The 16,734-nt window shown below is 40.1% G+C and overlaps 1 protein-coding gene across 1 annotated transcript in view; it reads left to right on the forward strand.

The window, feature by feature from the left end:
* Positions 1-16,734, forward strand: part of TNRC6C (trinucleotide repeat containing adaptor 6C) — a 98,819-nt gene that overhangs the window by 74,025 nt on the left and 8,060 nt on the right. The window contains exons 11-20 of the mRNA XM_031044819.2: positions 156-301; positions 6,003-6,152; positions 7,655-7,801; positions 8,225-8,347; positions 9,729-9,812; positions 10,132-10,363; positions 12,096-12,263; positions 13,233-13,424; positions 13,567-13,710; positions 16,446-16,562. Coding sequence (XP_030900679.2) covers positions 156-301; positions 6,003-6,152; positions 7,655-7,801; positions 8,225-8,347; positions 9,729-9,812; positions 10,132-10,363; positions 12,096-12,263; positions 13,233-13,424; positions 13,567-13,710; positions 16,446-16,562 — 1,503 coding nt within the window. The remainder of the gene's footprint in view (positions 1-155; positions 302-6,002; positions 6,153-7,654; positions 7,802-8,224; positions 8,348-9,728; positions 9,813-10,131; positions 10,364-12,095; positions 12,264-13,232; positions 13,425-13,566; positions 13,711-16,445; positions 16,563-16,734) is intronic.

A 16,734-nucleotide genomic window follows, 5' to 3' on the forward strand; every position in this document is an offset into this window, starting at 1 on the left:
CCATTCATGAGTCTAAGAGTTTAATCTTACCCAGATTATGGATAATATTTATTTCTTTACTTTCGCTTTCTTAAGCAAGACCTTCTCTGAACTGCTCATGGCCAATTCATTGTCTTTGTGTTGCCTTTTTCAATACATTTCCCTTTTCTGTGAAGGTGCTCTGCTGGAAAAGAAGGTGGAAATGGACAAGCGTGGAATGGGAGTGACCGACTATAATGGAATGGTCACCAAACCCCTTGGCTGCCGCCCACCACCAATCTCCAAAGAGTCTTCCATGGACCGCCCCACCTTCCTTGACAAGGTAGGTTTAGGAATGTGACTGATACACAAGTCAAAACAGTACAGTGTAGAAATACAGATGATTTTCACTGTCTGCTTAGAAAGCTGACAGATAATACATATTGCTGTTTTCCTCTCTTTCCACAACCTTGTGGGGAATTTAAACCTTGTGGAAAGGACCAATGATTTGATCTCCACATAGAAATAAACAATGGTCATCCCCAGTGTTATACTTGGAAAGAAAACTTACTAAGGAATTAGTAGTGCAGTGGAACTAGAAATGGGAAGAACAAGGAAATGGAGCACAGAAGGCCTTTCACTCTGCAAGAGTCCAGAGTCAGTGAGCCTTGCACAAATTAATGATCAGGCAGGACCAAGGCCAGAATCTTGAAGAATTAGGCTCCTGATTCCTTTTTGAGTTCCTTACAGATTTCAGTGAAAGTCCAATACTTAATAGGAACAAAGACCTGAGGTATTTTTGTTAAGAGCAGACACAAAATCATAAACAGCTTCTCTGATGAGCTTCCTTTCCTGTGATCGCATATGACAAATTTTCCAGCACCATGTAAGGACTGAGAGAAGGCAACTCCAGAAGTTTGTGGTGTGCAAAATTCAAACTAAAGAAAAGGATGTAGGGAAAAAGAGCCAAATCTTCAGTAGGAAATTATTTACAACCCGACAAAGTCCTACAAATCCCTCAGAATCCTCCCCCACATTATTAATAAAGGAAGAAAAATCTCTTGGTACTCTTCTTTATTTCACAGATTATTTGAGATGTTCTTAAAGATGGGATGGTTTTTTTCTCAATGCAGAAATCTGTGCTTTTCACAAACAATGCTGAAACCAATTCATTTTACACAAGCTGTTTCCAGGATGTGAAACAGAAGTGATCTCTAGTCTTGTTAACACAGGCTGTATTAAAAACTTTACTGACCCTGAATAGTGATTATCCTTCCAGCCCTTCACCCTCTGTTTTCTTAGTCTTAACTAAAGTGTTATCCTTAAAGTTATGGTTTGTGTTGTGACAGGTTTCCAGGTGTTGTGCTAAGAAAATTGGCATGGTGCTGCGCTAGGACATCTGATAAATACTGACCTTTTCATGACAGCTATGACTGTTTGCGCTGTCATCACAGGCTAAACAGTTTGCTGAGTTTTAGTGTTGGTACAATGCAAACTGTAAACAAGTTAATTTGATTAAACACAAATGGATCTTACATAATTGTGGGTTATTTATATGAATAAGCTAAAATTAGCATCTATACTAAATTTGCTTGAAAGGGTCCTGGCATATCAAAAGGTTTTGTAACAGTTCAGTGCTGCCACAGTGCTGCAGAATAGAGGGTAATTGCAGCTTCCTGCAAAGAGTATGTGTTTGAAAACTGCTCTTCTGCTTTTGGAGAAATAATAACATTTGCTCTTTTTGAGCTCCCTATTTATGATGGACACCACATCATTCCAATACATTTTCCTTAAACCAAACTGAACTGCTTGTGTGTTCCCTCCAATGTCAGGCTCAGTCTGTGGCATCATCCTTCTTTTTCCCTTCCTGCCATGTAAAGTTCATTCTTAACTATGGCAGATCCATTTGCCTATGGCAGACTTTAATGAATACATTGATTGAAAGATCTCTGTCCTGAAGAAGGTCACAAAATTCACGTGGGCATGCCTTAACAGGAACTTGAGCAGTACAATTATTGCCAGAGAGAGAGGTGCATTCTGTGCAGCATGATGCATAATTACAGAAACATATGTTAAACACCACCATTGAGAAGGGAATTCTACGATCATTAATATTCATACAGCAAGTAAAATCTGTCAGTCTAGGCATAGTCTGTCACAGTGACTTTACTATAACAAAGGAAATAATCCCAAACTCTATTTGTTAGCTATCAGAGTGTTGAGCAACTTGGTAAGTGAATTAAGCAAATAGAGTTGCTACTCTAAGAACAGATATTTTTTCCAAATAAATTCTTTTCAGATTTACATCTCATGCTAATGGAGCAACTCCTTCTCCAAACCCTCCTTTGCCTTTGAGGTACTATTTCAGAGTATTCCTGCTCAGGTCAGTGTTGGTCAGTGAAAAAGTGCTTCGTACAGCCAATGTTCCTTATTTTACTTATTGTCTTAGCAAGTCATTATCCTTTTGCTTGGCTTTGCTAAGTCTTAAATAAGTTATGTGAGGTTCCTCTTCATGACATTGTAAGTTGAGTGGTTAATGTGCTCACTGCTGCCACTCTTCCTCAGCTGATTCCCTCTCAGCTCACCTGAGTTGAGACTCCAGGATTTCTCTCCTGCATTTCCTCTGACATGTAAAGCCAGCACTTACTCTTCTTTTATGTTAATCTTATGCATTTGAGGAGAGAGAATTTACAGCCTTGACGTTTGCTTTTGAACCCGCTGAAGTCCCTGTTCTCTCTGGATTAGTAGTGGTCTGTGCAATTGAACTTCACCTTTGACTGTTTGCTTTCACCTGCTCCTCAGTATTTGCTGCAGATACTCTTTATTCTGTGTCACACTGAGTCGATCTTTGGCACTTGGTACTTTGTTAATTATATTACTTGTCAGGATATTATCTTGCCCTGTAGCACCATAAAAGGAGAAGGGGGAAAATATAATGGCTTCAAGGAAATAAAGATCCAGCCTAGCAGTACCCTGATCTTGTGCTTGGTGGCGATCACACTGTACTTGGGTATCAGGTTTGCTTGAGGATGTCACCTACTGTCTTCTGGAGCCATCCAATTTGTAAGAAAAGCACTTTAAAAATACCAGAAATAAGCCCAGAGTGCTTCAAAGGGTCTTTTCTGAAAGTGGATGGATTTGGGTTGGGTACCTCCCACTCCTGAGTTCTGGGCCTCAAGTTTGGTGTGCATTTTCACTGCACCTAATGAGTGGTGTTCTCAGCTCTGAAGGAGAATGTGGTGGTTTGCTGATCTGCACTGATCTCCCCACATAATTTTGAATCTTGAACCATATAGAGATGTCACTTAATTTTTAGCATAGTCAGGTGCAAGTGTTGAACACTGGACCATTGCATTAGTTGTGGTCAAAGGTCAGCTCTAAAGAGAAGTACCATCAGCCTATTTTGACAGTAGTTCAAACTTGCCTTTGTGTCAGGCTTCTGTTAGCCCCCTGGCAGACTTGTTTTCCCTCCTGCTCTCCTCTGCCATTGCATTTTTAGGCTTTCTCCCATAGTGGCAGCAGAGAGGCCTGTGTTCCTTGCACTGATGCTGCTTCCAAACTCTCTCCCAGATTCTTGAGCATGTAGGAGATTGTGAAATTCTCACCTTAGAAATTAAGTCTCCTTTTCACTCCTGTCTTATTTTCTGATTAGCTCTTCCTCTCTGCTGTTGAGAAATCCAGGTCTACAAGCCTTGATGCCTGTTGGTGCAGGCACATTCTTCCAAAAATATTCTCACTAGACTTCTTCCTTGCTTCTAATTAAAGCACAATGTTGGAATCTTTTCCTAATCATAGAATAGTCAGGTTTTAAGTCTGTTTAAAAAAATCTAAAGCAGTGCTGGATTGAGCATGATGGTGGCCATTCAGATGTAGGGGATTTGTTTAATTGATTAGCCTGTGGGAGAACTGTAACATAAATCCGTAAGAAAGCCTCTGAAGAGGAAAGGTTAGGTAGAAAAGATTACTCTTCAGGAAACAATTATTACATAAAGGAGACCGGAAAATAATGGATCACGAACTGTTGTCAGGAGTACAGTGTCATCTTGTCTAGGATGAGAATGACTGAGGAGTACTTGATGTTGACCAACTAAAATGCTTTACGTTAAATGAATTGATTTCAGATCCACTTACAGAGCACAGCTTTGTACATCACAGTGGGCACATTATGACAAGCTCAAATTACAAAAATAGAACAAAATGAATGTGAACAATTGTTATAAAATTGCTACAGAAGACATTTGCTGCAGTTCAGCCAAGGACCACACTTGTGAAGGTGTGGGTGTGCAGCAACAGTCTGCTTGTTCTGGATATCAGACACCCAAGTCTCCAGTGTGGCTTGCCCTCCACCATCCTTGGTACTGCTTATGTCCAAAATGAGACAAAATAATGGGAATGAGACAAGACTTGAATAAATTTGGGGGCTGGAAGGAATCACATTGATCTTTCATGGTCAGTAGGCCTGTTCATATAGGAAGCAATGGCATCTGAAGGCGAGATCGCGCATGGAGCTTGAAACGATTTTCACTTTAAAGGGGGAAGGGTAGAATTGTAAACATATGTCTGTGATCTAAGGAGAAATCCTTGAACCTGTTCCTGTCATGCAAGCTGCAGTTGTTTGTGGAGTGTGACTGATGTCCAGTAGAATGTAAAATATCTTGAGCTGTGAGGCCTTGGGGATATCATTAGAAAATGTCAGTGTTCCCCTCAGGATAGTCAGATAGCATGTCAAGTGTCACTTTGCCTCATAGTAAAGAAACTTTTGCTTTGCATCAAAGGGGAGCTGTTGAAAATGCATTTTTCGGGTTTAACTTGGAATATAAAATTTACCAAGTGTGCTTGCTGCATTAGCTCATTTATTTGGGTCTCTGTTTTGCGGACTGGGCTGCTTTTGTAACAAAAGAAGTTTATCAGTATCTCACAATTTTCTGGGGCACTGAATTTATTGGCTGAAAGAACCTAGCTTCTCACCTATTTAAAGCCCTTTTTTTTGCAGTGAATATATTGCCTGAAAACCACCAGTCCCAGCACATTGCAAATTAAAGATTTTTTCACTCTGTCTGTTTTTGGAGCTCTACTTTGTACACAGTGTTATTTGATCATACTTGCCACAGGCTTCCCAGACATCAAAGCACAGTTTGAGATAGAACTCGGTACCCCACTGTATTACTAGCTAGATATCTACCTGTATGATTGAGGATTATATGGTTTTATTTTCTGACTTGCTGTTTGCCCCCCATGGGCACTGCCTTCTGTGCCTCATATCCATGTTCAGCCATGGTTCCTTGCAACCCAGTTATCAGAGGGGACTCCTTATGTCTTGCTAAAATCTGCCTCCTCCCGGGGGACACTAAGGCAGGGTCTTAATTGCTTTCCCAGGAAGGCCACACAGACAGCATTATCATTGTTGGGTTTAAGTATTTTTGTTCATTGGGTGCGTTAGAGTGTAATGTTTCATAGTGGCTAATAATAACTCAGTGCTCCGTGAATATTAAGAAAGTCTCACGTGGCTCTGTTAGGAAAGGGGATTAAAGAAAAATGCTTTTTTAAGAGCAGAGCTATGATGTGGAACCAAATACACACTAATGTCATACCAGCTGATCTGGCCTTTCCCATATTCTGGGTTAGCAAAAGCAGTATGTCCTATGCCTGTGCTCCACTGCTGAGTTCACCAAGCAGAAGACTTCCCTGAAATGTGCTGGGTCTCTTCCCTTTCCACCTTTCCATCTAAGGGGGAAGAGATGATGGCCACATATTAGCTCTGCTCGAATAAATTCCTCCTTTCCTTCTGGAGAAGTGGGTGAGGGTGGTTGTGTGTTTGTGAAATAAGTGCAACAGATCAAAGAAAAACAGTACCTTAATCCAGTTTCTCTCTTTTTTCTCCCTTCACTTCATACTTTCATTCCCTGTTATTCATTCCCTTATTTTTTATTATTATTATTTAATATTTTTATCCATCCCATGCCCTTTTATATTCCCATGGGACACTGTTTGTGCTGCCTGCTCCTGGGTGCCGCACACAGCTCACCCTTTCTTTCTCCAATCAGGATGGCGGCCTAGTGGAAGAGCCCACTACTTCACCATTTTTGCCTTCACCAAGCCTGAAGCTCCCCCTTTCAAACAGTGCACTCCCTAATCAGACCCTGGGCGGGATTGCCTCAGGGCTGGGCATGCAAAACTTGAATTCTTCTAGACAGGTAAGGCTGTCGGGGGAGATTCCAAGTTCAATTTTAGCTCTCTTGGACTCGCTGCTAGTGCCCATCACTGAAAGTGGGTGCAACATCTTTGTTCACATGAAGTATCAATGGAAAAACTTCCCTGCTGTGTAAACACTTCACGTTATACGACATTAAAACAACTGCTTAGTAGTAATTAGCCTGCTAATTATATGCATCCATTGAGAAGAGACACTAGCATTATGGATTTATACCATTACCCCTAGTATAGCTCTGCCTTGATTGATGTGAGTTTTCATGTTTTGAGGCATTGCTAATGGTCACAGAATTTAAGGCAGAGACATTGCTGTAATTTATCTTTCCTGGCTGGCATAATTACTCAGTGATGAGATGAGTGAGAGGTGATGGAGACTTTTTTATTCCTGCTGTAGTGGCAAGACAACTCATAGCTTTGACACGTAAGAAAGGAACTGTGCTTCTAGTGTCTCTGGTCAAATCAAGAGGAGTGTTTTGGCCCCTGGGTAGAGCATAGAATCCTTTAGGCTGAAAAAGATCTTTAAGATCATCAAGTCTAACTGTTAACCCAGCACTGCCAAGTCCACCACTAACCCATGTCCCTCAAGGGCACATCCACACACCTTTTAAATCCCTCCAGGGATGGTGACTTCACCACTGCCCTGGGCAGCCTGTTCCAGGGCTGGCCAACCCTTCTGGTGAAGCTGTTATTCCTAATAGTCTGTTTAAACCTCCCCTGACACATCTTGAGGCCATTTGCTCTTGTCCTGTCTCTTGTTATGTGAGAGAAGAGACATGATACCCACCTCACTATGCTGAAACAAAAAAGAAAAGGAGGAAAGAAGATGGAGAGGGAGATGGATAAACACCATGAGACTTAGAGTCCATAAACTACTGTAGATTATGAAAAGGGTTTTTTTGCCATATAAATTGAAGTTCCAGCAAAGATAAGATATAGCAACACAGAAGAACTGTCATTCTGTGGTGGCTTTTCTTACGTATATTCTTTCAAAGTTAGTTATCTAAAGGCAATACTTGTCAAGCACTTACAGCCCATTAAGCATATCTTTCAGAAGCAGAGACTGCACTAATAGCATGCCCATTATCAGCAGGTTGGTAAAACGACTAAGTTTAAAAACTACCTAGCTAATTTAAGGACTGGGATGCTATGAGTTTAATGGCTTCATTCTCCTGGCTCTTCCTACACAAATACAAACATTTTTGGCAAGTACTTTTCAGTGTTCATCCTACGATGCTCTGGGGTTATGCATCGTTATAAAAGTGATCTTCAAACTCAGCTATCTCTTTTGTTCAGGCATCTATACAATGTTTTGGAGGTTTGGGATGTTGTGGTCTTTGCCATGCCTGATTCTAAACCTGTCAGTACACTTCGGAGGTGCTGGGTTCTTTATCTGTGCCGGTCATAATCACTGAGGAAATGAGTAACTTCCAGGTTATGTGTTGAGTGATGTCTTTTAAATGCCAGTGTCTGTCTTGTCCTGCTGTAGATACCGAGTGGCAATCTGGGTATGTTTGGCAATAGCGGAGCAGCACAAGCCAGGACCATGCAACAGCCGCAGCAACCGCCAGTGCAACCTCTTAATTCATCCCAGCCTAGTCTTCGTGCTCAAGTGCCTCAGTTTCTATCCCCTCAGGTTAGATAACACTTCCACTCCTAAGTTTTCACTTTCCCTGGAACTCTTCCATATGCACTCTCTGTATGCATTCTGTCATGCTCCTGAGGCTTTGCAGCTGCTCTTGCATGGCTGTATCTGTGTTGATTTATTTACTAGCCAGTAAGCATGTTACATTGGTAAGGTGGTCTCATGTGTATATTCTGTAGGTAGTTTGCACATTCTTTTTGGGGAAAAAAAATGTAGTGTTTCAAGAGGGCTGGGAAGCATTTTTTATATAAATGGACATTTAAGTATGGTTATTAAGATTTGTAGTAGAGCCTCTTCATGGTACTACTGCTAATAGTATTTTCCAGCTGATATCTTGTGACTCTTATTAATGGCTTACACAGTTGCCAGTGTTAGAAGTAAATGTACAATGTTTAATACACTTCTCTTTCTTAGGTTCAAGCACAGCTTTTGCAGTTTGCAGCAAAAAACATTGGTCTCAGCCCTGCACAGTTAACCTCGCCAATTAATAATCCTCAGCATATGACGATGTTGAACCAGCTCTATCAGCTGCAGCTGGTAAGTGAAAGGACATGGCAAATAAGGTCTAAACCAGAATTTGAAGGCAGGAAGATAAGAGAACAGCTAACTAAGTTTTAAATTCATGTGACAGATCTTTAAAACAATCAGATGCTGATTTCTTTGGTAAAGTTTCTTTTTAAAGAAAAAAATCATGGGTTTTGCCTCAGGCTTTATAAATAGTCATTCCTGGAATAATTATCCCTTACAGCTGATGAGTGGAACTAAACAGTCAGTTGTCTTTGTACTGACGTCAGTACCATAGTATATTCTCAAACATCACTGCTCTGTACATGCCAATGTACGCAGTGATTGACCAAGTGGGAGATCTGTGTCACAATATAACAAGAGAAATCTCAGCAGTGCCAGTCCCTTGAGTTACCTGGAGGACTTCCTTCAGCTGCCTCAAGAAATAATAGTGTAGGGTAAACTTTTTTGTAATTAATGGCATTTACATTAAACACAGCATGTGATGAGAACCACTTCGTCTTGGAAATCTGTGTACTTCATTGTATTGGCAAATTTTACATGACATCTGAAGATATTTAATTGGATTTTAAGGCTATTTTAAAAAGCTGTACTGCTAACACTAAGTATTTCCTAGGTATAAACCTACAATTGAGGATGACAAACTAGCTTAGGTGCTGATCTTAATGTGCTAGTCCAAGTCCTTTATTAGTAATGGTGTTTGATACTGTTAATAATTTCTGGTTATGTTTCCCAGTTTTGAGGAGCACAGCTTAGATTTCATGCCATGGTAACAATTGAACAGTACCCAGCTACTTGAAAAATACCTGTACAGAAATCCTTTGGATTTTAAATTCACGTTTTTCAAAGAAACACCTTGGAAAAGAAACTTACTGCCCCATGGCCCACATTAAAACACGTGGAATTTTTCTGGAGTAAAGCAACACAACTGATTAAATACCAAGTGTTGTCAGAACTCAAAATGTCCAATAAGAGAATTAACTATTGGTGTTTATACCTCAAAATGTCCAGCAAGAGAACTAACTATTAGTGTTTATCTTAAGATATTATAAACTTCTATTTTAATTTTTGCTGTGTGTTGCAATTTCTTCAGGGGAAAAAAGTAGGCTTCTGTCTTTAATGACCTCTTACTGCTCACAAGCTTACTCATCAGGTTTCTTATTGATGTTTTTGGTTTAATGAAAAAAGACAAGCAAAAAACGAGCACTAGGCTGAAATGTGTTATAAAATACAATTGTAATAAGATTATTACTTTTGCTTCCCTCGGAATTTTCAAAAAACTCCCAGTGTTTCTATCTTTTCTATTTTATAATGTACGAGAGTAGTTCAGACAAGCTTGTTTGGCTTTGTGTATGTGTGTTAGGACCTCTGACCTCTCACTTCTGTCTCTTAGGCGTACCAACGTTTACAAATCCAGCAGCAGATGTTACAGGCTCAGCGTAACGTTTCCGGACCCATGAGACAACAGGAGCAGCAAGTAGGTTTGCCTGCCAGTTCAATCTCTCTGCAAGAGTTTGTCTTCAGTAGCTTAAAGAGATTGTACTGCTTATATAGCAAAGCAGCTATAGCACCCTTAGAAACAACAAGGGCATAGCTTGAGTATTGGAAGGAAGGAGTGCTAGAGCAATGAAGTTATTTTACAGCATTCAGTTATTGGAGGAAAGCTCTTCAACTCTTAATATGGTCAATTTTTATTTGTAAAGAGATCTATTGTGTTATTTCACTGTAGTTTCAGACACAAAAAATCTAGTGTCTTTTTGTTCAACTGAGCATTTATTGATTCTTTTCCTTGCCAGGTTGCACGTACAATCAATAACATGCAGCAGCAGATCCAGCAGCACCAGCGCCAGCTGGCCCAGGCCCTGCTTATGAAGCAGCAGCCTCCCCCTCCACATCTATCTTTGCACCCCTCTGCAGGCAAATCAGCCATGGATAGCTTTTCACCCCATCCCCAGGCTCCCAGCCTACCTGACCTGCAGACCAAAGAGCAACAGTCTTCACCGAACACCTTTGCTCCTTACCCTCTTGGTAAGTGTCCTTCTTTAAAGGAATCCATATGAAAAAGACAGAGGGAGGATATTTCCTTAATTCAGCATCTAAATATTTTGCTCCACTGTATTAACAAATACAGAAATAGAAAGATATGTTTATTAAATAGTGTTGAAATGCCAAAACAAAATCATGATGCTACACACCTATCTGGTAGCAGCTGCTCAGGAGTGCTGTATTCGCTTACCTGTACTCTGCCAACAAATATCAGAACAGAAGATGTGTCTAATTAAGTACATACCTACATTGCTATTTATGAATTAAATATAAATTAACAGTGTCATGTTGTAAAAACATGCAAATGTCATATTGATAGGAATGGATATAATCTGGAAGTCATGCAAAGTCAACTTTTCACTCTAATCAGCACTGGTAAGGCATCAGTTTTGATCAGTGTATTTCAAGAAGGATAAGGCTCAGTTTGAAGGAATGCAGAGTAAGTGGTGTGCAAATGAGAAGTTTCAAAACTGTGACTGCGAAGTTAAAAAGGGAAATCCTCTGCTCACTTTAGTGACTTAAGTTTAGACTTAAGAGTCATGCAGGGATCTTCAAAATGTAAAAGATACCTACAAAGAGTTTTCTTGCATGTGGCTAATGCAAGAGGTAATAAACTTCTGTTGTGTAAAAGGAGATCTGGTTAAACATTAAGGATCACTGATTTGCTCCAAGCAAAGAAGATTACTGGAATAAATGACCTGGGAAGCCGTGAAGTGTTTCTCGCTGGTCAGTCCATGGTAGGCTGGACACAGGTCTGTCAAATATGATTGATGTCTCAAGGCTGAATTTATTATTTTGACAGCATGAACAAAACAACCTTTCAGACTTGTTTCCTGTGTGATTGTTTGTATGCTACCTAATTTGTGGCATAAAGGAATTAATTTAATCTCTTTGTGACCTTTTTATGCTGTGTGCAATAGAATTGCCAAGCTGTATCTGCCATGCAGCACTTCAGAAGGTAATTCTGACTGCTGTGGTGAGCTGTTAGAGGAGGGAGCATCAGAAGGCAAAAGAATTTATGAATTAAAGTCTAAGAGGGAACTTCTTAATCATACCTCAGCTTCCTGTCATCTGCTAACATGCAGGATTATATATCAAAAAGAACCTAGATTTGTGTCACAGAACCATCATAATTGTTCCCTAAGCGCAGTCCTGAGTGATTTTATTCTGTGTATATAAAATGTATGCCCAAATACTGCAATACCTGCTTGAATGAATGGCAGCTGTTTGTATGACCCTTTAATTAGTTGCTTTATTTGGGATTTGCAGTGTTGTTAGCAAAATGCAATTGCAAACATCATGGGCCTACACTGGTGAGACACCAGGAACATTCTGGTTTAGCAGTGGAATGCTGCAGATTCCTCACTGGTTTAAACTTAGCATGCCAGTTCATTCTTCCATAAGGCCTTTTTGGAGGCAAGTGAAGAGACCGCAAGTAGAAATACTGACAGCTTCAAAATAGTGTTCCTACATCTTTTCTTTTGTTTCCACTTTTAGCAAAGTTTTAACGTTTTCTGAGTTCATGGGAGTTACATTGGTGTTCCCATAAAAGCAAAAGTTCTTGACAGTAGTTGCAAATAAGCATAGTAATTTACTGTACACGTGGGCAGATGTATGGAAAGTCAGTGTTTCATAACTCCTTTAGCTGGGTTTTTAAACATATCTTCTAATCCCCCAGTCTGTTCTAGATATCTAATGTCCTATTTCCCTTTAGCTGGACTGAACCCGAACATGAATGTAAATAACATGGACATTACTGGTGGTTTGTCAGTGAAGGACACTTCTCAGTCCCAGTCTCGCCTTCCTCAGTGGACACACCCCAACTCAATGGATAATCTGTCTAGTGCTGCTTCTTCGCTTGACCAGAACTCCAGCAAGCACGGTATGTTACGTTTAATCTCAGTGTCAGCTTGGCTTTTTGGAACTTGATGCATATTGCAATGGCATTTTTGAATTCTCAAGTTACTATTTGTAGTAAGTGCTCATAAGTGGTTGGTACAGAGTGACCTTTGAGACTGGGGTACTTATACAATTATTTCTGCAGTCACATTCAGCAGTGCATCTTAAGTGTTTGCAGCTATCGCTTCCTACATGCAGCGTAGGAATGTTTTTTCCATTTGCTGAATTTTCTTGCTCAGAACAAGGAGTTCAAGTAAAACAAACCACTACTGTTGGCAAAACAAGTACATAATTGCTCACCCTGGGAGTTAGGAGCACAAACTTCACATTTTTCCAGAAGTGTTTGCTAATCTGTTTGAACACTTTTATCCCTAACACCTCCAGTATCCTGAGTATCCAGTATTCTTTTATTTCCTGCACTAAGTTTATTCTGTTAGGACATGGTGCTGTTAACTTTATTGTATCCTGGATTTTATTATGAGAAGCATGCATGATTTCTTTTACAATAGCTTATTCTGCAAGTAGCTGTACTGGTTTTGCCAAATTGTTTGCTAGTTTGTAGGACATGAGAATGGCTTTTCAAATCATCCAGCCCATCAGCAATGAACACCTAGAGGAGATGGCTTGCTTACAAGCATACTGTTCCTTACTATGCTGTCTCAGCAAATTCCTGTTTACTATCAGTGTAACAATTTGAATTATGTAGTCTCTTTTTGGCAGTAATGTAATGCACATTTCTTTAGCTTGAACGTCTAGATTGTACCAGTGGTATATCTCACAGCTCTCATTCCTAGGAAAGTTTCAGAGGCTGTTAAGCCTTGCTTGCTGTGTTTGTATGTCAATTTTCCTTTCCACCTTTGTAATACAGAAAGAAAAAAAAAGAATAACAAACTATAGGGACTGATGAAATTCCATACCCAAAATTAGTGCAATTCCATTTCATTCCTTACAGGTGCTATACCTGGAGGTTTAAGTATTGGTCCTCCGGGAAAGTCCTCCATTGATGACTCTTACAGCCGGTATGATCTGATGCAGAACAGTGAATCACCCGCCAGTCCACCCGTAGCTGTTCCTCACAGCTGGTCACGTGCCAAAACTGATAGTGATAAAATCTCCAATGGCTCCAGCATAAACTGGCCACCAGGTAACAACATATAAAGTGTTCTTGTCAAACTGGTGTCCCTAAAACGTGGTTTTATTTATTGAGTCTTTATGCCTTCTGCTGCACAGGAACTTTGGAGAATTATGACTTTTATCTACTCTTCTTTTTATTATATTTGTAACAGAGTTTCATCCAGGAGTGCCATGGAAAGGACTGCAGAATATTGATCCTGAAAATGACCCTGATGTTACTCCTGGAAGTGTTCCAACTGGGCCTACCATAAACACCACAATACAGGATGTTAATCGCTATCTTCTCAAGAGTGGAGGTAAACACACAAATCACATGCACATCTGTGTATACGTTATTCTTTCCAAAAAAGGTGACTTCATGTATTATTGATATAGTAAATTCTTGCATGTAATCCTAATGCTTCTGCTCTGAACTTTTCACTAAAAATCAGAAATACTTGATTTAAGTATGCGACTAAAAGGTTTCTGGTTTTCCGTGGGAAATATTTTTGTATTGGAAAGGGAATGAGATGTAATACAAACTTCTGTGTAACCTGTAACACTTTGTTTTGAACTAGATTTTATTCTCCACCCTGAGCACCCTCCTGCACACACTTTGTGAAATACTCAGAAGACACAATACAAAAGTTCCAGACTTTTTTCTGGAGCAGCAGGCTTCTGTCACACAGCTTAACTAGCTTTGTTAGAAGATCAGTCAGCAAAATCAGTTAGAGCTGTTTTGTCCCCAAATCATCAAAGAAGAAAGGGAATGGGCTAGTCAACTAGTATTCCCAGTGCTATTCCCATTTCTTTTGTCTGGGTAGTGCTTACTTCAGAATTAAAAGAGTATTCTCTAAAACAGTAAGCCGTTTTGACTATGCTACCTGTTAACTAGATTCACTGCAGCTGGATCAAGGGAAAGGTGGCTTGGTTTAATTGTGCTCAGTGTTCCAGTATAGGGAAGTTATCATCTGTCTGTTAGAGCACTGCAATATGTGTAAGGATAGTATGATGAGGATGTCAGGAAGAACCTGTCAAGATTAAAAATGTGGGGTTTGTTCTATGTGATACCTGCATAGATTGTAAATCAGAACTATCCTTACTCTGGGCTTGTTAGCTCAGACAAAGGGATGTGAACTGTGAGGGAAAGGAAGCAGGGGTTTCCATTGCCTTGAATTGGTTGCCTCTAACCTGAAAACAATCTTTATTTAAGCTGAAAGGTGAAGTATTTGTGTGCATGACTAATGTTGAATTAACTTTTAATGACCCAAATGTACTGCGAGGAGTAGGCAACCTGGATTGTTTGAAGTTCTAAAAAAGAAAAAGATAGAATTCAGTTGCAGTTCAGGTATGGTGCACCTGAGATAGGCTCCCATTAGGCCAGAAGCCTAGCCCTACAGAGCTCTAGTTAGATGCTGCTCTATAGAACGCCAAGTACACATTAGTTCTCCTAGTGTGTAATTTGTCTGTGCAATGAAGAGATAATCACTCTCCTTAGAGAGAGATAATAATGATGAGCTTTGCAGAAGTAAGCAGGTCAAGAGCCAAAACCTTCTGAAAGGCAGTGACTGTTGGGGTGCATGTATGCTTCCTTTCCTCATTAGCTTTTTAGCTTACTAATGATATAATTTTAATTAAAAATGTAGCTGCTAAATCTGTTTCTTTATGCTTGTATAAGTGAGGTGTTTGCTCCTAAGTAAATTTGTCTGTTATTGTCAGTACACCTCCATATATGAGCTTGAGGCTTTCATGACATGCTGCCAGGAGGAGGCTGTCTTTGAATACTGCAGCTTGAAGTATGCAGACTGTATTAACAGAGAAGGCCTCCAGTTAGCGAACCAGACGGTGATGTATACCTTCCTTGCACTGCACACAAAGAAAGAGACAAGCCTAAGCTTTTGGGTTGATTTTAATTTCACCCTGTTTGCTGAGGAAGCTTTGCAGGGTCAGCCAGCCTTAGCCACCTGGAATCAGGGACAGTTTCAGCTCTCTGGGCATATGGGCTTTTCAACCTGATATAATTTCCTCACTAGGGCATAGATTGTGTCCAGAGAAGGCCTTGATTTAGAGTTGTTTTTGCTTGAGACTGATGCCTGTTTTGGTGTCCTTTGGAGTACAGTAGGTCTAGATAAGGTAGATTGGTTGGTGTGTTCCAGTTGGATATTATAACCTGTGTTTTCTATTGAGCTGTGAGGGATGAGATTACCTTTTTACTTAGTCCCTTCTACCTCAGTCCAGAGCTCTTTTCCAAAGAACTCACGTATTTTTATTAGTCAGTTAAAGATGCTTCAGTATCACAGTCCATCTATGTATGTCAGGAATGATAAGTCACCTAGGATACATACTTAATTTTGTTGGTGGCTAGAGAGAATGCTTCCAGCTCTTCGGGTATTTATAATGAAGATATTTTATTTTATGTTCCATTTCTTTCGTTTGCTTGCCACTAAGGAAATTGTATGTATGCTTAGATAGCTCCTCAGATTGTAAATGATTTACCAAGATGGTTTCAGGCTATTTCATTTAATGTTATCAGTTTGAGAAGAGATTGCTAAAATACATCCTTACTTTACTGAAAGTCTGCAAAAATCTAAAGATGTTTGTGGCCATGAGGATGTAGAAGTGCTTACCTTGAGTAATTTAGGACAAATCACCCATGGTAAGAGATCAGTTTATCATATGCATCTACGGTCATCTACAGTTGCCATTGCTTAAGTCAGCCAGCAGAGCACCGTAATAAATAAAGCCTGTTCCTTGAGACCAGACAGTTCAACACTGATGTTTTTGAGGCATGTATCTTAAAGGAAATGCAGAGTTTATCTTCTGCGCAGGTGCTAGTACCTTTGCTACTGTGCCAGCTTTCTTTTCTTCTCTACTAAAGACTCTGCTTCACTTTATCATGCTTTCTATAACATTTCATTCCTAGACTTCTGGGACCAGGCTGATTAAGGAAAATGCCTTGCATGGTTTGTATTTGCACATAATAGATTTGCTTATGTCACACCAAACATCATTATGCTCATCTTTCTTAGTTGATTCTCTGCTGGTTCTGCAGGGTCATCCCCAACATCATCTCAGAATGCCACGCTGCCTTCATCGAGTGCCTGGCCGCTTAGTGCCTCCGGCTACAGTAGCTCTTTCAGCAGCATTGCATCTGCACCTAGCATTGCAGGTACGAAAAATGGCCTTTCTACTTTCACGTCCTTCTGCATTCTGAGAAAAGGCCCTAGAAAGTGCTTTCTTAGTTATTACAGTAGTGCTACTATAGACAGAAGCCTGTTTTTCAGTATTGTGCTAGGTAGTAGGCAGCTCTCCTGGCAGCTCTTCAGTGGTGAGCGTTGGAT

Source organism: Melopsittacus undulatus, chromosome 11 (genome assembly GCF_012275295.1).
Source record: "Melopsittacus undulatus isolate bMelUnd1 chromosome 11, bMelUnd1.mat.Z, whole genome shotgun sequence".
Taxonomy (NCBI): domain Eukaryota; kingdom Metazoa; phylum Chordata; class Aves; order Psittaciformes; family Psittaculidae; genus Melopsittacus; species Melopsittacus undulatus.